Genomic DNA, 24,427 nt, shown 5'->3' on the forward strand with positions numbered 1-24,427 from the left:
ACAAAAACACAAAGTGCGAGAGAAAGTAGACAAATATTGCATGCAGCAGTGGCGTATAACTGCAAGGGGGTGTAAACAGGAATGGGTACCGTTCTGACATAAACAGTAGTAGGTGCTTTATTTCGGTGCTTTTTTTTCCTGAGATGTCATACACTTTGGATTCTAGCCAATCATTTTACCTTTCCGAGGATAGTAGGCGGGCCCAGGTACGTACGTTCTTTTAGAGCAGAGCTACAGATTAAAAATGCCCAAGGCGAAGCGGTCAAAGTCTGGCTGTACTTCACAGCAAGAGATGCAAACTCAGCAGCCTGCAACAAGTGCTTTAAGCTGATACTGTGCAAAGGAGGTAACTCCTCGAATCTGATGAAACACCTGGCGACGTATAGCTGCAGAAAAGGCTAACATTGTTATCTTTTTACAAAAAAAACAGCTGAACATGAGAGGTTTTCGGACCAATTTTGTGTTCTCCATTCTTTATGCACCGGTTTGAGCACCGTTTAAGCACCGGCACCGTTTCAAAAGTACCAGTTTGGTACTGGTTAAAACCTAAACGATACCCATCCCCAGGTGTAAAGGGGGGAGTTGAGGAGAAGTGCTCGAGTGCATGGAGTGATGGGAAGTCCAGCTTCCTGAACCAGCATTAAGGGATGCTTCAGGGTCAGATGAATATAAGCGTCACTGAAAAATGAAAATTTGAAGTGGGTTTCTGTCTCCTGAACCTAAACTGGGAGCTGGATCTACAGGACAGGGGTCCGAAAGCTGAAGGCTCTGCCTCCTATTCTACTTTTAAACTGTAGGAACCACATGTAAGCCTGCAGCCTGAGAATGAAGAGCTCTGTCAGGACAATATGGAACTATTAGATCTTTAAGATATAATGGGGCCTGTTCACTTAAGACTAGGGATGGGTATCGTTTAGGTTTTATCCGATACTGGTGCCAAACCGGTACTTTTGAAACGGTGCCGGTGCTTAAACGGTGCTCAAAGAATGGAGAACACAAAATTGGTCCAAAAACCTCTCATGTTCAGCTGTTTTTTTTTTTGTAAAAAAGATAACAATGTTAGCCTTTTCTGCAGCTATAGGGCATATATGGTATCACTCTTGGCTGGAAGCAGTGCTTAAACAATGGAAAAAACACAAACTTTGTCCAAAAACCTCTCATGTTTAACTGTTTTCCACTTTTTCTTTGGACATTTCAGCCTTTTTGGCCAGGGTGAAGGGAGTATCTGCCATCAAACAAGGAGACAGTCGCATGTAACTATGACGGTGTTTGCTAGTTCACCTTATATGCATTAATGTAATAAATTACACACGAACAACATTAAGCTACTCGCGCAGAGAAGAACGGCTGCTGCTGCCATCATCATCCTCATCATTTCTGCTACACTGGCAGGGCTAGGGGCCAGGACTCTCCTCTTCGGGTTTTTGGGGGATGTTGCAAACTCCAGGTCCGATAACAGGCACCACACCCGCAGTAGATGTGCTCGGTGTGAGGTCTCGCAGCAAGCTATCAAATACGGCACATTTTTCGGCTTTTAAAAAAAACGCTATGCGTCGCCAGGTGTTTCATCAGATTCGAGGTGTTACCTTCTTTGACAGTATCACAGTATCACCTTAAAGCACTTGTTGCAGGCTGCTGAGTTTGCATCTTTTGCTGTGAAGTACAGCCAGACTTTTGACCGCTTTGCCTTGGGCATTTTTAATCTGTAGCTCTGCTCTAAAAGAACGTACGTACCTGGGCCCGCCTACTATCCTCGGAAAGGTAAAATGATTGGCTAGAATCCAAAGTGTATGACATCTCAGGAAAAAAAAAGCACCGAAATGTGCGCTGCTTTTCGGTCTGGTTACTACCGTTTATATGTCAGAACCGGTGCCATCATGGCACCGGATACCGGTACCCATCCCTACTTAAGACTGTATGTGAGGAGAAGGGTTTTAAATGCAATTCTGGATTTAACAGGGAGGCAGTGAAGAGAATTCAGTAAAGGGGACATATTGGCTTTTAGAAGAATCACATGAGCAGTTAAAGGACATGTCCTGATAACAGAAATGACTCCACATTTTCTCCTATTGCAATAAAGAGTAAGTATCTGATTACACACTATTTTTTTGAAATAAAAGTGCACATCATAATCAAGTGTATGAAGTAGCATAAACATCTGATCCTACCTTATCATCAACTGGTAGCGCACATAAAAGCTGCTGGTACATTAACTCACTCGTGTGCACAGAGACACTTAGATCTGTGTATCACGAGTTGTTCATGCCATGCTGTCACAGCGGGAGGTGAAGGCAGTCGTATCTGCAGGTTTATTAGATTGTCAGGCTCGTGCACGCCAAGTCAAGTTGGCATTTGCCCGCTGAGTGCATTAAACAGCATGAAACAGATGAGTTTTTCTACGCTGTTTGACTTGAGCTGAATTCGTTCAAACCCTGAAGCGAAAGCTGCAGCCCTCGTGCAGGATTTGGCCTCGCAAACGAACTTCCGCACTATTATCTTCCAGTGCCTTGTTAAGATATGTGAACTAGTCAGACTACAAGGCATAGAGTCCAACGTGCTACAGCACTTTAGGGTTTGCATGTTAATGAAAAGATGAGCCCCAGAGGTGAACAGAAGTACTGAGATAATAGAGAGGGAAGTATGACAGGAGGAGAGGAGGCAGGGCAGTATACATGTGAGAGAGATGGAAAGTTGATGAAGACAATGGAGGAAGAAAGGACGGGGAAGATAAGGGATGACAGGAATGCTTTAAAACGAATTCATTGTTCTCATCTTCTGTAGAGAAAACGTCTGGTTGGAGTGCATTACAAGGAGAGAGTAGTTAAATGACGACATGCCAGGCACACACGCACACACTCGCATATGTGTGTGCGTGTCTGTGTGTGGTGGGGGGGTTATTTCCCCATAGATCTCATTAAAGGCTTCTAGTCCCTCTGCAATTGGCCTGCAGAAAAAGGCCAGAGGGGGCAGCGATAAAGAGCTAGAGACAGAAAGTGGAGTGGGAGAGCGAGCACAGTCTCTTATTTCTGCATAGATAAGTGACAGAGCTGTTATAGGAAGATGGAGGGGGGTAGGAGGAGGAAGGAGAATAAGATAGGCAGGGGAAGATAAAGAGCAGCACGGACAGAGTGAGTGGGCGTATGTGAGTGGGAAAGTGTGATCACAGCTTTAGGAGGCAAGACAGAATTTTCGGTCTGCATAATGATAAAGCCACAAGAGGAACAGAAGGGCTTAAAGATGCATAAAGATTTTAATGTAAAACTAAGAATCATATGGAAGTTTTAAGTGCTGGAAAAGCTGTGAGACCGAGTGCGTGTATGTTGGAGCGTTCTCGGAGCTGGAGTATGAAAATCAGCATCCTGTGGAGTATGAACACCTCTTTCGCTGTTATGTTGCTCGCACTGAAAGAAAGAGACAACAGAGCCTGACTTTCCATTTTCTTTAATATTACTGATGAACAGATGGAGATGCCATATCCAGCAGAGAAGCAAATGCAGAGTTCAGAAAAGTAAATCTCAGATTTTGATGAGTCAAAACTCACTACCATGGAAAACTGCAGAAATCCGACTATGCTTGCTATCATGTTAATCTAGATAAACCTGTATTCAGGGATGAAAAGCATGTAAATGCTTCGAGCAGGCTTTGGTTTCATGCATGTAGCTTAAAGGGAGATTGTATATGCTATTGCTTATTGTCTGACATACATTTTCCATCCATCAGTTTTTTTCTGCTTATCCAATTCAGGGTTGTGGGGGGTTGGAGACCATCACAGGTACCAAGCTACTCCCTGGAGATCAGAGGGCTAACACATACAGGCAGATAACCATTCATTCCTACAGTCAGTCATGAATTTCAAGCATGTCTTTGGATTGTTGTTGGACATCAGAGTATCCAGAAGGACAGTGGATCCAAATCCAAGACTCTCCTGCTGGGAGGCAACGGTGCTAACCACTGCACACCTGTGATGCCTGTTTTGTTACATTAAGTTTAATTCGAAACATGACCTACTTATGGAACAGAACGTCTTAAACTATTTATCTATCAAACTGTCTGGCTGCACCAGAAACCCTGAAAAAGAATCATGCATTGCCCCAGAGATTCACCCAGCAGACCAGATGGTGTCTTTCTACACTGCAAAAAATATCAGGGTAATAAATAGCTGTAAAAAACAAACAAACCTAGCATTAATACTGGTTTATCAGCATCTACGCAATTAACTAAATATGTGTTTTTTTTAGGTAATTAGCTTTTCCCCCCACAATTTATATTTTATTTCAGCAAAGTTGCACAGCATGAATCCTAGTTTGGTTTTCTGGGACCATAGGAGCACCATGCCTCTCTCATATATCGCCTATATCTCACGTATTTACCTGCATTTTTATACCTACCGGGGATGAGCTCTTCTCTGTTGTGTTTGCATGTTCTCCTGATGCTCTGGTTTCTCTTACCCTCAAAAACATGTAGGATTAAGTCTGCTCTCTCGACCAAAGGTTCAGGAACACCATAACCAAAGACTCATTGGTTTACAGCTGAAGTTGACCCCTGGGTGAGACGATGACTCTCCGCCACTTTGAATTTGACAAATGGGTTAAATGTAGTGAACATTTTAACATTTTCTTGTGAAATAAAGACAGGGCAGTGGGGATGGGTTATCCTATTTCAGAGGGCAGTGCTGTGCTTCTGCTACATTTATTTCAGACCTACAGTTACATTTCAGATTAATAAAATATAAGAGAATAAATAATTTATTACAAAAGATTAAACCAGTGACTCACAATATTTTGGGATTGCATTCGCTTGGAAAAAAAAATGCCACTGTCTGGTTGGAGACCATTTTATTCCAAAAGTGCAGCTTTTTGAGTTGATGCTTTAATATCAAAAGCCCAATGTAATATTTTTAATAAACCAGCTTGCTTTTTCCCCCAGAAGGGCAATGCTTTCACTTTTGATAATGTGAAAGCTGACTATTTTTCTGACTATTTGCTGGACTCGAAATGTACAACTTTTATGTGTAATGTCCCTTAGAATAAAAGGACTGTTTTGACTGCCTGTGCTGGCACTGGGTCTTTTCTTGTAGGGATAACATTAGCTAACATGCTGCATGCAAAGAGCATTTTAAAGAAACAAATTAGATTTCCAGGGCTAAAATAGAAGCGTAAAGAAACTAACAGTCTGATTTCTTTATGTACAATAATTTCAGTTCAGGGGAAACCATTTGGAAGAATTGAACATGATTTATAGAGAAAAGAATTAATGAATCCAGACTGCTGAATAGACCCCAATGACCCATCATGACAGAACCGAATCCCAGCAATGATAGGAGTTCAGACACAGGCACCCCCGGAGTCTAGAAGCTACTTGTGGTGAAGATGAAGATGGCAGCTTGGATGGAGCGCTGAGTAACTTGGGTGAGGTGCAGATGGGGAAGAAGTGGGTTGCACGAATGAGAATCTAAAAGCTAGAATGATGGAAGAGCCCTGAGATTTAATGCACACAGAATAACAGCTGATTGGCCCGAAGAAGAAGAAGAAGCAAAAAGCAAGAATATGATTGGACTAGTTTAATGATGTCAGTAAACAATGAGTTTAACAGCAAGGGAAAGAGGAGGTGATAGAACAGACTAGCAGCCAAACAGCAAGGAAAGCAGGCAGAAGAGTGATTACAGATCATTTTTACTGAACTTACGTGTAAGTTTAATTATATTTAGTGAAGGCAGGCTAAATTTTACATTAATAATAGCAACATTACACACCCTAACAGTGGAACCAAATATCACACAATTTGAGGTTGAAGTTTTATTTATATTGTGTCAAATTACAGAAACAGTCTCCTCGTGGCTCTTTATATTATAAAGTCACTAGAATAAGAGACAGAAAATCCCAACAGTCAAATGACCCCCTATGGGCAAGCACCTGGTGACAGGGGGAAGGAAAAACACCCTTTTAACAGGAAGAAACCTCGAGCACAACCAGAAAACAGTGGCTATTTGCTGTGACTGTTTGGGGTGAGGCGAGGAAGACAGAACAAAAGAAAGAATGTGGACGAGAGACACAGGTTAATAATAACTATTATAAAGCTATTTTATAGCCACTTCAAGTCGCACAATCTAAAGCCAAAATCTTGCTTCTGTTCATTTTTTCTATTACTGAGTTTGAGCATCATTATCAGAGGATACAGCATGTTTTCAAGTAGGATCTTGTGCGTATTAGGAGAACATTTAAACCACTAAGGGTAGCTTGTGACTTATGAAAGTTTATCATATTTTCAAAAAGAAAAGTGCATAAATTTAATGTCTATGATGTAGACATCCTGAGATCCACAGAGGACCTCAAGATCAGAGGATCATTTGAGTATAAACCACAAGTGTCACAGGGATTAGGTGTTCCCTTCTAAAGTTTAGCAAAGTGAGTAAAATAGATGTGCTATTTTATGCAAAATGAAAAAAAAAAAAAACGACCACAAGCTGAACTCACAACAAAGTAACAAATAGTGAAGAGCGAGTGACTCAGATCCACTTTAATTTCATATGACCCTCACTGGCATTTTGTCCCACCATTTAATAAAGTAAAAGCATGTTGTTGTTGTTTTGTAGATTTATGCAAATGTATTTAAAAAATCAAAGCCAAGCAGACATCTGCAAAGCACTGAATAGGCTGAAGGAATTAGCTAGTATGTGTGTTTGGTATTTAAGTCTTTACATTTATCCTTGAACATACAGATTTCTACACCCAGCAGAGGGCGCTATAAACACTGCAAGTCTGCAATTGGTGGACAGATTAGGCAGCTGTCAGTGTTGCAAATCCCAGACGCAAAAGCATAGTGTTGCTTTTGTTAATGTTGAGCAATACAAAAATGCCCGTAGGATTGGAGGATCAGTGAGAAAACTGAACTAAGCAGCATTTTGAAGGCCTCATCAGAATAATAAATGGGCGATGCCCCTAATTGGCTGGTTCAGTTAGAAGCTAGAGGATCAATCATTTTCTTGGAGGTGTACAGATCAATAAGTAACACGGCTGCCTCAGTAAAGTCTCCAAGCGTCTAAAACTATTTTAGGCCAAAAGCAGGGTTATTACAGAAACGCGTTTTATGATGATAATCAGTGTTTTATGATCTAATATTGTTACGGTTGACTGTGGGAATATTCTTCCTCTCTGATAACCAAATCCTTAACCTTCATTCCCTCATGCTGTGATTGTGATTCATTTTAAAGTGTTTGCTGGCTTCCATTGATGGGACTGTAAGTGCAGTGTGTAGGTTGTGTGTGTGTGTGTGTATGAGAGATAGAGAAAACTAATCTAATTCAAACAGACACACCTCTTCATCCTCTTGCTCCCTCTCACAAACTCAAAATCGAAGGCGTTCGCCTCCCTTTTACTCTGTTCTATTTTGCCACGCTGCTGTAACACACACACACACACACACACACACACACACACACACTCAGAGAAACACGCACACAGATGCACATCCTCACACACAAATGCACGCACACCTTCCCAGTACCACATCTCCTAGGGAACACAAGGATGTCTCTATGGCAACAAGCAGCTTGCTCCACTAATGAACTGGTTGCCGTGGTGACCGGGTTGGCTGTGCGCGAATGGAGACACTGAATAAAATAGAGGGAGAAAATGTTGTGTTACTCCTCTGCACTCCCCCCCCCTCCCCCCCGTGTGGGGTTTTTATCTCCTTTTCTTTGTAGGACACGAACAGTCACACAGAAATGTGTGTCAGTGTGTGCGTGTGTGAAGAGATTAAGATGAGTGACAATTAATGAATGAGTGTAACGTGTTACACGCAGTGCCGGCTGGAGACCTGAGCCCATGCAGAGGGCCTAATGCAGCAGTACGCAGGGATCCTTGCAGCTGGCTGTGCTCTGCGTGGGCCGGCCGTCCTGCTGCTGCTGCCTCAAGGTCAGAAAGCAGCCCAACTGCACTCTGGGCGATAAGAGGGAGGCGGGAGGGGGGCAGTGCCAAAAAACCTTTTGTCAGCCATCTGTGTAGTGAGTTACGCTCCACTTTGCTGACTGAGCTTCTAGGCCGTTATGCATTTGGCCATTCACAACCCCATCGGAGACACTTAAAGCTGCACCCAACTGACATTCATATCCCGGAATGAGACCTCTGGGAATCACCCGATTTACTCCGGCGCTGTCTCCCCCTTCTGGATCAGGGGGGCACCGGCCTCAGTGTTCTGCAGCCAGAGAGAACATACACTGTCACAGAGCTTGATCTCATGACCCCTCTCAGGCATCCAAACAATCATTTCTGATTCACTAAAGGATTCTTGAAGAGTTTTTACTGATAAACGATAATTGTGTTTATCAAACAGCCAGAAATAACAGGAAAATGAATACAGCACAGATTTATTACCTTAACTACGCATAGACCAATAGTCACCAAAAATCTCATTATTCTATAAAACCACACACAATTGAACCATCTGCATAATACCGCATAATGCATGCAGCACTGGGAGTTTATTTACTTTTTAAAAATTTTAATTACAAAAAGAAAAAGCTACGACTGCACAGCTAGCTCATGTTTGTTATTAGCTTACCAAAGGCCCACTTTAAGCCAGCAAATAGTTTATGCAGCAGGAGAGAAGTATGTTTATAATCTCTTTACCCAGACAGATTAGAAAAAAGAAGCAGATTTCTAGTCTAGTCTACTCAGATATTTGCAGTTTATTATAATACATTTTCAAACTCCTGTAAACTTCTCTTTCACCTTATTTTCCTTCATATATATTTAATGTAAGACTGGAGAACGCTCGCATTAAACATGGTCAACTTTTCAACAGCGAGGTCAGCATATGCACAAGTAATCCCTGTAATAAGAATATGGAGGTGGGTAGAAGCTCCTTTTTGTTTGTATGGTTTTTAATAGATGTATTTTAAAAATGAAACTAAAGATAATGGAAACTTAAATCCTTCATTTAGAAAACATCCAGAAATTTGTAGTCTCTTTGGCAGTCGTTATTTCTTCTTAGAACAGCTGGGTTATCCAAGACACTGCTCGGATAAGTCTATAAAGGCTGTGCACACCTGGATTTGGGCAGTTCCTCCCATTCCTCCTAAAAGATCCTGTCAAGCTTTGTCAGATTAGATGGGAACCATCTGTGAACTGCCATCGTCTGTGCGAATTCATGCTTCAGTTTTCTGCTGCCTGCTCTCACTGCCACGCTTCACCGTACAGATGATCTCAGATGAGCTGCACCTAGTTTTCAGCAGACACAGTACTGGGAGTTCTGTTCAGTCCAGAAAATCTTTATCTTCATATTCTCAAAGTCCTTCTCAAAGTTGTCGTAACTGCTGCTGAGGTGATTGTTCTTCTCAGCTGACATCTCAATCTCTGTGGTGATCTTCTGAAGACTTGTTGCGATCTTCAGGCCCTGCCCACTCACTCAGTTTGGCATCGAATCTGTGGGGAGTCTTGGTTATCCACAATTGTTCCATTTCACAGTTACTGACGCTGCTGTGCTCTTGGGACACTCGAAGATTTGTACAAATAGGTTGAAAGCCCTTCCCCTAATCAATGTCTCACCACATTTTTATCATTCAGGTCTACAAAGTATTCCTCATCCAGCTCAGGGTCACCTGGACAGGTCGCCAGGCTGTTCCAGGGCTAACACAGAGAGGCAGACAACCCTTCATACTCACATTCACACTTACAGCCAACTTTGAATTACCAATTAACCTAACCCCACCCATGTCAGCAGTTGGATGAGTGTTTAAATGATGGTCTGAAATTGCTACATAGATAAATAACCCAAAATAACAAGGCTGAAGCCAAGCAAGCAAGAAACACAGTGCTGAGTGGACGGAGAGGGAGAAAATACTAAGGCATCCAGCTCCTAAATGCTCCAGGGAGACTGGTGATGTCCTTTAGTTGTGCTGATTAACTCACTAACAGGAAGAAGGGGCAAAGCAACACGCAGAGCGAAAGAGGGGAAAAACACACAGCAGGCCCAGGCAGGGCAGGAGGGCCATCACACCAATGAAAAATGAGCACGAGAAGCTTAACCTGCTCTTAACTCCTGTGTAGAATAGAAGTTTGTGTTTTCAATATTAGTTTTCACTTGGTTACATATTTGTATATTCAGACATGGGATACAGTTACACTCAGAGGGAAGAGTGCTTGTCAGCACTGTAGTTCAAATCAGTAATTCTGATTTCTTTATCGCTGAGCGACAGCTTATTAGTTCTAAGAAGAGTTACATTATATCCTAATACAGGAGGTCAAAAACAGCTGTGATACTGTAGCTAGCTGACATTTATTTGTTGTTCTTTGTTACAAACAACAAATAGCTGTTTTTGAAAAGTAACGAGTACTAGCAGGTGAAACACTCAGGCAGAAAAGTTGAAGAAAAGTTCCCCTGATTTTAGTTCATCTAATTTTTCCATTAGTTACTTTAAATTAGTTAGGCAGCACGGTGGCACGGTGGTTAGCACTGTTGCCGCACAGCAAGAAAGTCCTGAGTTCAATTCTAACATCAGGCCGGGGTCTTTCTGTGTGGAGTTTGCATGTTCTCCCCGTGTTTGCGTGGGTTCCCTCCGGGTACTCCGGCTTCCTCCCACCGTCCAAAGACATGCAGCTTGTGGGGATAGGTTAATTGGATAATCCAAATTGTCACTAGGTGTGAATGTGCGAATGGATGTGAGTGCGAATGGTTGTCTGTCCCTGTGTGTTGGCCCTGCGACAGACTGGCGACCTGTCCAGGGTGTACCTTGCCTCTCGCCCTATGACAGCTGGGATAGGCTCCAGCGCCCTCCGCGACCCTGAAAAGCGGAAGCGAATGGATGGATGGACTTTAAATTAGTTCATTTTAAAGGCACAGATTCAAAGGCCACTTCAATGGTAAATGGCCTGTATTTGTATAGCGCTTTACTAGTCCCTAAGGACCCCAAAGCACTTTACACATCCAGTCATCCACCCATTCACACACACATTCACACACTGGTGATGGCAGCTACATTGTAGCCACAGCCACCCTGGGGCGCACTGACAGAGGCGAGGCTGCCGGACACTGGCGCCACCGGGCCCTCTGACCACCACCAGTAGGCAACGGGTGAAGTGTCTTGCCCAAGGACACAACGACGAGACTGTTCAAGCCGGGGCTCGAACCGGCAACCTTCCGATTACAAGGCGAACTCCCAACTCTTGAGCCACGATCGCCCGCAACTTCAGCCACTTCACCTCATATGATCAGATTAAAGCCCTCAGATTTATCACAGTTTACACACTTTTGTCAGATCAGTGAATATGTTTCCATTTGCTTTCTACTTTTTAGATTTATATGTGTTTTTAAAATCAGGTTTGTTAACTTGTGTATTACATGCATTTGATTGTTGCCGTGTTGAATCTGTGTCCACTGTATCCACTCATCCTGTATATCCTCTTTTTCAAACCACAGCTGTTCTCAGAATATTTCACCTGAGCTAGCTTCAATATTTACTTTGGTATCTTTTGCAGAAATGTTTGCGGTTTAATCCAGATGCCACTGTGTGGAAGGCCAAGCAGCAGGTGCTGTGCTCCCTGACCGAGTCTCTGCGAGACGTCCTGAACTATGGTCTGTTCCAGCCTGCCACGGACGGCCACGACGCCAAGTTCCTGGAGGAAGAGAGGCTGCTAAAAGAGTACCCACAGTCCTTTGAGAAAGGTGTACCATATTTGGAGGTAATAACTGTTTCATGAAACACAGAGTGTAATACTAGCTTTTTGCCCACAAGATGTCACTTTTGTGCAATAAAACAGATTCTGATTTGTTTCCTATTAACAGGATTTTAAAATAAATCTAATGATGTGTTCAGGAAAAGTCAGAAAAGTTTAATTACCTCGGCTAATTAATCTAAAGTTCATGCCAAGCTGCTGACTATTTATGAAATCTTATATTGATTGTCACCCAGCAAAGCTGCAAGTGCACGACACTGTTAAGTAGATTATAATTATAACTAAAGTAAAAGTATAATTGTAATTATTATTATTATTAGTTTTCCAACTTTTTAAGCTGGAGAGTATTTAAACTGCTGTGACGTCAGGCTGTTTCTTCCCCATTTCTTGTCTTCGGTGCAACAGAGAAGAAAGCCTGCATAGAAAACCAGATAAATCGTCTCCAGGCTCTATTTTGTGGATCTAGGCCAAAAGCTAAGAGAATTGAGGACAAAGGCCCTCTGTGTTAGGATTAACTCTTGGTTTCCTTTCTCTTTTTCTGTCACTGGTTTAGTTTCGTTATAAAACCAGGGTGTACAAACAAACAAATCTAGATGAGAAGCAGCTGGCCAAACTGCACACCAAGGTATGAAACTTCCAGATCGCTTATATGTGATATGTGTTACAGTTTGCATCTCCATGTTTGTGTAAGTGTCACTAAGCATGCAGTGGTGCATGTGTACATCTGTGCAGATTTATGCAGGATGCATTTGATTGTTCAGTAATGTTTTATATATGTTACTTTATTGTATTGAAATAAATTATTAAAGCTTAACTTAGACAAACAAACCAATGACATAAAATTGAAAAAAACCCTTTTGCAATTGTAAAATCTACTATATGAATAGCTTTTCCTCTTCCTTTATTTTCACCAAACTATCCATTTTTTTCTGAATATTTATCAGTTACACGTGGGAAGTTTTTGTTTTTATTTCTTTTACATGTAGGCCAGCCTGAAGAAGTTCATGGATTACATTCAAACCAGCGCTGTGGACAAGATGGCCAAGTTCTTAGACAAGGGCCTCGATCCCAACTACCAGGACTCTGACACTGGTGGTAAGGATTCCTTCCACTCCCCCGACTGCACACGAGCACTTAGTTATTTTATCTACAGGGAGCAAATAACATTTAACAGCTGTCATGCAGCCCAATTTAAAAAGGTGTTTTCACAAGATAAAACAAACACATTTATAAAAGAGTTGGTGATGATCTCTCTGTTACAGTCAGCCAAAACGGGAACTCCAAATATGCAAGCAGCTAAGAAAGCACAAAGTTAGCCAGCAGCTATGGAACCTGAAGCTCTCCTGTATGGACTCTTTAAACTGTTTTCAATTCCTCCCCCTCTGTTTTCTGCCCTCAGCTCTGCAGTATGTTGGCCTAACACTTTGTGAGGGATCTGAGCCAGTGCTGTTCACAATTTTGGTGGCTTTTCCTAGATCCTGTTAGTGCTCAGGGGGGCACAGCAGACGGCTCATTTACAGTTTGGGTGTGCTGCTCTGTGTCGCTCCAGCCGTTCGGGGAGCAAGTGTCAAAACACAAAACACAGCCTGTCGTGATGGGTGTGAAACACGCTCCCGGCGCACGACACAGGGGGGAGACAGAGAGCCTCGATGAGCCTCCCTCACAAACATGCTGTTCCTGTATTGCATTCATGGTTTTTAGTCATGTTAAAGTCTGCAACAGCTATCTAAATGGGCTGGACCTCAACTCTAGGCACTTATTTGAGCGGATATTTTTCATTTCAGTGGTCAGTAGAATATAAAAATGAAGAGTGAAAGGTTGCCAGTAAATCACAGGGTTTTACCCTGAAAGATAGAGATAAGGACCCTCACGTCCATACCAATGCCAGTTTAGAAATCAGATGGAATTAAAACTGTTTAAAATGTCTGTGGCGTTTCTCCCTAAATACAGTTCTTTTAAAAAACATTTCCCCCCATAAAAATTACACTTTGTTGTTTTGTTTTTTTTACCATCTTTGCTGGTCTAGCATATCATACACTGAACAGAAGCACAAGCGTGACCATTTTCCATCTGTTTCGTGTCCTGGATACTCTCATCACCCTTTAAAAGAAAAGAAACAAAGATGTTTTTGTACAAACTGCAAGTTTGGATGCTCCACATCCACCAGAGCACTTTAAAATATTAATTCCATTCATTCATTCTCTTCTGCTTATCATTATCAGGGTCGCGGGGGGGCTGGAGTCTATCCCAGCTACCAAAGGGCAGGAGGTAGGGTACGCTCTAGGACAGATCGCCTGTCTGTCGCAGGGCCACTTTAAAATAGTATTCATCATGTCTTGAGGAGAAACTCTTCTCTTACTTTGCCACTAGGATTAAAAGAAGTACAGATTATGTGTTTTTAGTCTGATCAGTGATTCTGCTCTAAGCAGTAGTGAGAGCTAATTAGCTAATAGTGCTGTTGTTTCAGGGTCCTCCTATTCAAGGTTCTGGGGCACAGTAGTCTTTTCTCACTGGGCTGAAAAGGTGTATTTTTAGTAGCGATATATATGTGTATATTTAATGCATGTGATTTAACCACTCCTTGGCATTTTGGCTAAACAAACCTGGTAAAAAATAATTGTGGGGCGGAGCAGGAAAGCATTTGTTTTAGCCCCTGTGATGCGATACCACATGAAAACTAATCCTTTGTTCAAATCTATTGACTGACCACGGCGTTTCCATGTGGAGTCTGTGTGCTCTCTCTGTGCTTATGTGGGTTCCCTCCAGGTATGTTAGGTTAATTGGTGATTCTAAATTGGCCATAGGTGTGAATGTGTCTGTCTCTCTGTGTTAGACCTGCTGCAGATTGTTGACCTGTCCAGAATGTTCCCTGCCTCTTGCACAATGGCAGCTGGGATAGGCTCCAGCTAATCCATGACCTGAATTAGACAGGAGGAAGAAAACGGATGGAGGACTTGTTGTTGGATCCTAGTTTCTCTCCTTCTGCATTAAAGTTTGTGGAATCAAACATATACACAGTATATGACTCTGTGGTTTCAAGAAATGAATTGAATGAGATTTGTTGGTTTAACTGAATTTAGTATGAACTGGATTTAGATTTGGGGGTGTTGAAAAAAAGCTGTTTAGTATCAGTCAAAGTCTGCAAAGTGATATCCTGTCTTGTAATAGCTTCTCCTGCCTTTTGACTTTATGGTTATGTGAAGGTATTTTGACAGGAAGTCCAGGAACAGTGAATGCAGTATTAGTCCTATGCAGACAGGGCAGAGAGGTGATAAAAAGCCTGCAGACAGAGATATATCCAACCCTGTTAATACTTTTTTGACCTGTTTGTCTCCTTGAAACTTTTTCCGCGGGCTTCCAGAAGCCTCACAGAGAATGCCTTCATTTGGACATGAAATAATTCTGCTATAATTAGCCTGGCTCCGGCCAGGACACACACTCATGTCGATCTCTGCCAAGGAAACTCATAAATGGGTATTCCTTGACTCATCCTGACAGTATAACTTCAGAGGAAGCGCAGTCAAAACATTTCTCCAAATGGTTTGAACCTGAGATCTACAGAAAGTGTTCAGTGATGAAAGCCTTCAGTCGTTTTCCTCTTTGCCAGAAAAATCCCCTTGCAGACGCTGCTGTGTACCCTGTTTCAACTGGGAACACTTTGAATGGTTTTATTCTTGTAGGTGTTGGTGAACTGTCTTTCTGGAAAGGATCAAGTTAGCCACAAAAGTGACACAGCACTTTTTTGATATTTTGAGCTTCTTTGTTTCTTTATATGACATCAGGATAACGGCAAAACATCAGTGCACTGGCAAAACATTCAGCTGGAAAGTAATAATGTTACCTGTTAGATGAAACTAATGCAGAGGCTTTTTTCATTTCCCCTCACACTATCACAGAAAGGAATATAAATATTTGCAGAAGACTTAAAGTTGGCTGATCGGGATGTTGTAATCAGGAAGCAAATTGATGGTGGTGAGATTTAGGATTGTCTAACTTTCATGTTCAAAATAATAAAACTGTTGTCACACATAAGGGGATTTTACTTGTTTATATCTGCCCAAATTCAGCTCACCTTTTTTATTTTAAATTTACATGTTGTCGTACAAAGGTAGTTAATTAATTTTCTTTATTAAACTTGTAGAAGTGGAGAAGATGAATTTCACATTAGTGTGTTCTTTTAGTCTATAATGACTCTGGAATAGATTTCCATGAAACATGTGCCATTTGCTATATTCACAACTTTAAAGACAAAAGTATGGAATATGGGAAAGCTATGTATTTTATATTCATCGTTTGAAAAACCTTCTTTAAAAATAAATAAATGGTTGCATCATGATTACTGTTGTAAAATTATCCAACACTTTTTTAAGGGTGTTATACGTGCAAGAAGGTCATTTCTGTCTGTTGGAACATGGATGCTAAGTAATGTTATGTTATGATAATATCTGATATAGATAAAAACATTAAGAGGCCTGTGATGTACCTGTGTGCCAAGTTTGGTTGCTCAACTCTTTTGCATAGGAAGAGTTTTTGGACGGGCAGCATTACTGCATCATGTAATTGCAGGATTGATGGTCATCTCCAAAGTGAGTTGTGCACATTTATGTATGTGCAGTCACTTCATAAAATCCTCATTATTGCATGTTTTTCCTTACATGGAAACAGGATCTGCCCAGATCTAAAGGTACAATAAGATTATGCATACACAGACAGAAGATTTGGTTTGAAAATACATGGAAAACGCAAGAACTTTACATGATTATCAGTAAATTGTAGGTTAGATGTGTTCGCATTTGCTGCAGCACACATCACAGACATTTGCTGCACTTTCTCAGCTTCATTACTGTGATGCACTCTTTTTCACCTCACACGTCATTCAATCGTTAAATCATAACCATAAAAACTAAAATGCATTAAATGTTTCTTTTTTAAATGTTTGTTTCTGTCTCAGGAGTTTGGAAATAGCTACTGTTCTCCAGCAAATCAGCTGTGAACTCCCTGCTCTATAACAGTCCCATTTAAATAAAGCTGCATATGTGTGTCTCTGTGTGTGTTCTTTAGAGACTCCTCTGACCCTGGCAGTGCAGTGTGAGCCAGGTGGAGGAGAGGCCATCCGGGTCCTGGTGGATGGAGGAGCTCATATTGACTTCCGTGCCAAAGATGGACTCACACCGCTACACAAGGCTGTTCGAGGCCACCACCATACAGCCCTGCTGGTAAACATTTGCATATGTTGGAGTCCTTTCATACTGCTATCTGCCTGTGGAAAGTGATGATTTTACATGTATTATGTAACAAAAAGAGAAAAACCATCAACCTAGAACAGGGTGTATATCTTGCAAGATGGATATTTGCCCTGAAAGTGACACTGTATTCTCTTCATTTGCGTTGCTGTATATCTAAACAAGCTAAAGCCCGAACAAAAAGACCCTCCCACTCAGCGATCCACACCCACCCACACACAATATGCAAACAAATAACTCTATTATTTGATTCAGCCGGAGAGAAAGAGAGGCGTTAACATCCAGATTGCCTGGTTTTGACACATTTACATTTTAGGCGTTTATCCAGATTTTCAGCTCTCAAATTGCTGAGACTACAGGTAGCTGTAGACGAGAACCTCATTGGGGGAGATAATTGCAAGCGTTAACATTGTTAGAGCCTATGTTTCCCACAAAGGAAAGAAACTCGGCTAAAGTGCACAAAGGTTTACATCAGACTCTGATTGAATACATCATTTTCCCCAGCCTGGGGTGTAACGTGACCTCTCTGAACCCCCAGCTATGAGTTTCCATCCTGATTTGAATTCTATGAATATTCCTCAACTTGAATTAGGAAACTATCGCCAAGATATATATTTTCCTTCCTGCTGTACTATTGTTTTACTTGATGAAGGTTTTAAAGGTTCTACATTCTATATATTTAACTAGTTGGAGCAAGTTTTGGCTGAAAATACAGCGCAGATTGCCAATTCTTCCATGATAAAAATGGACTAGTTTCGTGTCTTGAAAAGAAATAAGCTGCCTACGCCCTCTCAAGAAGAAAACAAGGCAGAATGACTTTAGTTACGTATTGTAACCTCAGATTTAAGTGTAAGTGTAGCCCTTTAAGAAGCATCCACTGGGAATAATAATAAGAAAAAAACTCCTGTAGGATCTTTTAAGTTACACAAAGCACAATGTTTTCATTAAAACTGTGTGACATGAAGGTTTTTATACGATAATAAATCTCTCTCAATTAAGATAAACAGCGTCACGGAGACGGATAACTTTCTTAGCAGCAGTTATGCTATTGGCCCGCTTCAGCACAACAACTTCCTTGTTCGGACTCCCCATGTGACTCTACAGACCAATCAGAAGCCAGGAAGTCCTAGACTTAGGTAGATGCGGGAAAACCAATGAGATAGAGTCAACACATTATTATTATTGTTTTGAAAGGTGTATATGTAAACATTCAAACATGTAAATGCCCAAAACACATAAACACGAAATATAAATGGAAATGTGTATATAAATAGCTACGGTTCATTTTAACATGTGCACCATTAATGAAATGCTAATAAAGGAAGGAGCTAAGACAAAGTTGTATGTTTTTATAGTTCGCAGTTTAAATATCGGTTATTTTTGAGAGTGACTTTGAAGTTTAGTTTTTATTATTTTAAACGAATGTAGAAGTTTTTAATATTAGTTTTTCTTATTACAATATTAAGGTAATTTTTATAATAAGATTTCTGAGTTCTGAAAGCTAATATTATTCATGCAGAGCACTTTATTTTCACACTTGCACAAATGCTTCCTCGTGCTATTTCTGTTCATAAATTTGACATAAATCTTGACAGATTACTAAAACTAGTTTAGTAAGTATGCAATATATAGTTTTAGTCTTGCAGTAACTTTTATTAAAGTCTGTGTTCTTTGGTTTCAAACTGGTCTGCATTTCTACAATTTTGATATAGCTGAGGCCGTGGACAGTCATGGTTCTAGTTTGTTGGTGATCTAGCTAAACCAAACCAACCAGACTCTATCAATATCATGACATAAATAATCTGACAGCAGCAGCAACAACAGTCCTATAAATAAATAAAACATTAATCCATAAATGGAGGAAACCATGTTTATTTTGGAGTCAATGCAAAGTTGATCATTTATGAAGTGTTCTGTAAACTGTAAACACTACTCTATATGTTCTTTTAGCCTGATATGAATGCTAACAAGTCAATTACTGCTGTGCTGAATCTGTCTTGGTTTATTTCTCCTCTTCTTCTTTTTTCTTCTTTCTTTTTTCACTCCCAGAAAGATGATGAGAGGCTTTCACTGATATCGTTAGGTTTAGACAGAATCACACAACCATTCAGGAAGTCAGGCCTCTCGTACTGTCACTGCAAACTTTTGCATTTCTCTAGTTTGACCTCAGTCCCCAAGAACTTGCCTGCCTTTCCTGGTGGCCTCTCTGTCTTTGCGTTCAGCATCATTACATTAGCTACGTTAGCTACATTAGCCACACAACATGCTAAGGGTGAGGATTTTCTTTTTTTGTTGTTGTTGCACAGTGAAAATCAAGAATTACAGTACTCCACTCCAGTTCTCAGTCTTCAGTAGCTCAGATACAGGGAGCGCATAAGGACTCTTGTGTTCACTCTTGCAGCCAACAACTGAACATTTGGTGTGCAACGCCTATGGCTGAGACATTTTAAAGTTAAAGCTGGCAGAAGCTACTCTGGGGACTAAATAAAAATGGCCGACTGTGAAGCAACTGCTGATTTTAAAAAGGCATGTCCGTTCGTCAGCCAGGAGCAGTGCTTATCCTGTTCTGATGCCAAAATCACTGAAAGTGACTGCGAAGAAAACAGGCACCGGTGGTCTCTCTTTGTTGGTGCAAAAAAGGAACGAAGGAAAACACAGAAACAAAAGACAACAACAACAAACGTCCTCTTACATGGGAATCCATATCAAATCATTTGCTTCTTAGAGACAGTGCATGGTTGATGAGAATCTATCAGATTCAGATAGTGTCTCCAAACATTTTCTTATATGTACTTTAGACTTTTGGTAAAAACATTTGGTAAATGAGGGTTTTTTTCTTTTTCTAAAGTTAGTTTTTGGCATTTAAAAGACTGACGTTAATTAATATTTGTCCATTTTTTTTTCTTCATATTTTTATTGAGAGACAAGTGTACATTAGTTTACAATGACAATACAATCTGTTCCCCTCACATATTTTTTAGTTTTTCTTACATGAACAGATACGATAATACACACACACAGGCTTAAATAAAATTGAAAAAACAAACAAACAAAACAAAACCTAAGAAGAAACCCAAAACAAACACAAAAAAAAAGGGGGGGGGGGGGGGGGGAGAGATATGATATTAATCAGCTGGTAGAGCGTTTAATGACTTGCAATAGTTTACAAAGGGGCCCCAGATACGATAAAATTCTCTGTATTTGCCCTTCGCCACAAGGACTATCTTTTGCAATTTAAGAAATGACATCACATCTCTAAACCAAAAAGAAACTGAAGGTGGCTTTGAAGATTTCCAAAGGAGTAAGATGCAACGTCTAGCCAAAAGTGACGTAAAGGCTAATATTTTGAAGTGTGTAGGGTCGGTTAGACCAGTGTTGACTGGAAGCCCAAAAACAGCTAGAAAAGGGTCCATGCAGATTTGGGTCCCAAGAGCCTTGGAAAGAATAACTGAATACTGACTCCAGAAGCCGTGGAGTCTTGGGCACAGAAAGAACATATGGCCTAGGTCACATGGGGTGGCATGACATCTCTCACACTGATCCATTACTTGTGGGTAAATCTCAGACTGACGAGACTTTGAATAGTAAACCCTGTACAACACCTTGAACTGGATAAGTTGTAACCTGGTACAGGACGTACTATAACGGACATTGGATACTGCTTTAGTAAGTAAGTAAGTAAGTAAACTTTATTTATTAAGCGCTTTTCACAGACAGACAATCACAAAGCGCTGTACACAAATATTAAAATAAACAGTAAAATCAATAAACATTATATACAATGTAAAAGATCAAATGTAAATAATGTAAAAATATAAAATATGTAGATCAACAAAAGGCTTGTTTGAACAGAAGAGTTTTTAACTGTTTTTTGAAAGAATCCACAGAGTCAAGCAAACGTAATTGTAGTGGTAAACTGTTCCACAGCCTTGGTGCAACAGACTGAAAGGTTCTGTCCCCTTTTGTCTTCAGTCGTGTACGGGGAACAACTAAGAGACTCTGAGTCTGTGAGCGGAGATGACGAGCAGCAGTGTATTTTATAAGAAGCTTGGATAAGTAATCTGGAGCCTGGCCATTTAGTGCTCTGTATGTTAAAACAAGAATTTTAAAGCGAATTCTAAACTCTATTGGGAGCCAATGTAAAGAATATAAGATGGGAGTAATGTGAACACGCTTGGTAGAGCGAGTCAGTAATCTGGCTGCTGCGTTTTGTATAGCTTGGAGGCGAGAAAGAGATGATTTATCCAAGCTAGTAAACAGGGAATTACAGTAGTCTAAGCGTGATGACACAAAAGCATGAATGAGTTTTTCCAATTCAGCTGAGGAAACCATGTGTCGCAGTTTAGATATGTTTCTTAAATGATAGAAACAGGAACGAGACAAAGATTTTACATGAGAGTCAAGGCCCAGAGAAGAGTCAAATATTACACCGAGATTTCGAATATTTGACTTGACAGATGGACAGAAAGAGGCTTTCTCCCATTGCTGATCCGAAAAAATTACTCCTAACTCCCGCTCCCAAGCCCCCCTAATTTTAGCAACTGAATGGACATTTAAATCCATAAGTTGTTTATATATTAAAGATATAATTGACTTCTTATTGGGTTTAAGGGATAAGAATTCCTCCCACGGTTGGACATTTGGAAGAAGAGGGTAGGAGGGGAAGAGAGCAGAAGTACAATGCCGTGCCTGAAAATAACGGAATAGATTGGCAGCCGGAAGATTTGTTTCTGAACACAGGTCTAAAAAAGTTAAGAAAGTGCCATCTTTATAGAGATCCTTATATTTGTCCATTTTTAATATAATTATGTTCTTCTGGACGCAAACCAAGTGGAAATAGCTTTGGGTCTAGTGGATTTTCTTTTCAAACATGTCCCCTTTAAATCATTGCCATTTATAGTAATTTATCTTTATCATTACTGTCAGAGTTTAACAAAGGCTTCAGCATGAGGTTTTTTCTTTTTCTTTTGTGCCATCATGCAGGTTCTGCTCTCTCTGGGGGCGTCCCCAGATTATAAGGACCGGCGAGGGCTGACGCCTCTTTACCACACTGTGCTGACAGGGGGCGACACCTCCTGCTGCGAAACACTGCTTTACCATCACGCCAAACTGGGCATCAGGGACGAGAACGGCTGGGATGAAACACATCAGGTAAACACTTTTTTTTAAAAAAATAAGTCACCTCAAGCAAATCCAGGACAGAATAAATACAGTTAATCTCTAAAAGCGAAAACACCAAATCAACTGTAAAACTTTCTGTTTGAGGATCCTTGAAACAAACTCTTTCACTCTAATGAGGTCAGTGGCCTGATTTACATCTATTTGGGAGCTGAGATGTGACCAGAAAAAGCCGTCTGGACTTTTGGAGCTCATGTTCTTGTTGTTCATATTGCAGAAGTATGCCACATCACTTTTTGTAATGTACCAGTCTACTCTGTGTTCCAGTGTGTGTCTGCGTCAAAACCCATTCATGCCATGAAACACTTCACCTTTCACATCACATCCTACCCATCCTGCTTCAGTGGCCTCATGTAACAGCTGTGAAGTGGACAGGGAAGGCCGCGAGGAAAAATGAAGGTATCAGCTTGTTCATCTCAGTGTGTTCACTGCGTAAGCATCTGTCTCCTCGGCTCTGTTTGTCAGACAGGGACTCCAAAAGAAACCGTTGGTGTGTGTGCGTTAAGTATGATTTGACTCATAAATTCAACACTAATAAGATTTTTGGACGAGGCCACTAAAAGAAGCTACATTTTATTTTATGTCTGACAGATTGAAGATTGTTCTGTTGCATTTGGGTGCAGGGTAGTCAGCCCGCCTCTAGGAATCAGCTGTTACTTTTCCATAATGACTGTTGTACATTCAATGAGAGGATGCTAAACCGTGAATATTTTGTGATATAAATATAGCACTTTTTAGTTTGCTATATTTGTCAGTATTTTTGAATACTCAAAATTTCATTAATAGAGGATAGATCCTCTTAACATTTTCTGGGCCAAAACACAAAAAACTGCAACCAAATCGATTTTACATTCACTTCAAGTTCCACAATATCAACCCTAAATCTCATTTTGTTAATCATGACTGAGCGTCAGCATCATGGGATATGTTATAGAGACAGAAAGACTTCAAAAACTGCACCATTTCGATTTCTGTCATGTAGGGTGTGCAGTTTAAAAGTGCTTTAGGAAATGAGGGATTAAACATTGTGTACTCCAGGAGACTGTAACTCGAGCAATTTTAATAATATGAGGGCAAAATTTTGCATGTCAGTATTAAATGCATTGAGGGTTTTTTTTAAACCATGTTTTCTGTTTTGAGTGTATAGCGTGCTGTAGGTCAGCCTGGCAGTTTTCCTGACTTTTAACATTTTTTTAAAACTTTTATAACAATGAAAAAAATTAAGTCTCACAACCACATCACTGATAAATTAACTCGTGTCAATTATTCAGTTAATAATAGCCCAGTGAGTCTGCAGCAGTCGCAGCAACACTGATCTGGGCACTGATTTTGGAGTGTATAAGGGCCTATGCAAACCACACTTTAGGAAATACCCCTCATATGTCTCTTTGGAGCCAAAAAGAAGAAATTCATGAGGTCACAAGGCTGTCTTTAAAGCACAATTTTACTTGAAAATAGCAAAACAAATGGAAATGTGTTCAGCTGTCACTCAGCTTTGTGTTGAGTACATTAATATATTTACATTCACCTTCAGAAAATCTCTCTCCTGTTTTGTACACTTTGCCGTCGAAGACAAATATTCTTGCATTTCTATAACTGTGGCTTCATTTCTCTATAATGATGAGATAACAGTTAATGATATGCTTGAATTTTAAATGTAGCCTGTAAAGGTGGCCCAGTGTTATTTGTATAGGATCATCTGTTACACTGCTATGTACAGAAAAGTCCCATATAAGAACCAGTGGTTAAATTAATTAACATTACAAACAAATAAAAAAATCTGAAGAGATAAAATAACTTAGCTTAGGGCTATGATATGTAATAGCTGCAAGGTTAATGAGCGCGTTATTTATTTGTATAATAAGTGAAAAATGTTTAAAGCATGTTTGAGACACAGTTGATATTTCAGGCAAAAACGATTTAAAAAGCTTTGACTTCAAGATCAGTGAAGTACATGGTTTCTATTATATTATTATATTAAATAAAACAGTTATTCATGTACTTTAACATGTTGACTTTTCTCTCACTTTAAATTAGAAAAATAAGTAAATCACGTGGCTCATTGTGTCTGCGTGAATAATGCTGCTCGTTTTTCTAGCAATGACTTTATTACTCTCATACTGTATATTTGTATTCTCATGTTTTATTGCCCCTGAGTTTGGAGGTTGTGTTAATTAAATTTGGTTTTACCGCCACCTTTGGCCACTGTCTCCTCTTCACCCTTGCTTGCCCCCCGCCTCTCTTTTCTCTCTATTAAACAACCACATAAATCTTTCCTCTTTGACGCCTTGCTCTCGCTCTTTCTTTCGGTCTTACTACCAAACTGTTTTCATT

At 40.4% G+C, this 24,427-nt stretch overlaps 1 protein-coding gene across 1 annotated transcript in view; it reads left to right on the plus strand.

Moving 5' to 3' along the window:
* Positions 1-24,427, plus strand: part of shank1 (SH3 and multiple ankyrin repeat domains 1) — a 112,671-nt gene that overhangs the window by 44,404 nt on the left and 43,840 nt on the right. Inside the window, exons 3-7 of the mRNA XM_087840023.1 lie at positions 11,475-11,678; positions 12,226-12,297; positions 12,659-12,767; positions 16,734-16,888; positions 21,899-22,066. Coding sequence (XP_087696149.1) covers positions 11,475-11,678; positions 12,226-12,297; positions 12,659-12,767; positions 16,734-16,888; positions 21,899-22,066 — 708 coding nt within the window. The remainder of the gene's footprint in view (positions 1-11,474; positions 11,679-12,225; positions 12,298-12,658; positions 12,768-16,733; positions 16,889-21,898; positions 22,067-24,427) is intronic.

Source organism: Neolamprologus brichardi, chromosome 4, assembly GCF_056152115.1.
Source record: "Neolamprologus brichardi isolate AB-2024 chromosome 4, ASM5615211v1, whole genome shotgun sequence".
Lineage (NCBI taxonomy): Eukaryota > Metazoa > Chordata > Actinopteri > Cichliformes > Cichlidae > Neolamprologus > Neolamprologus brichardi.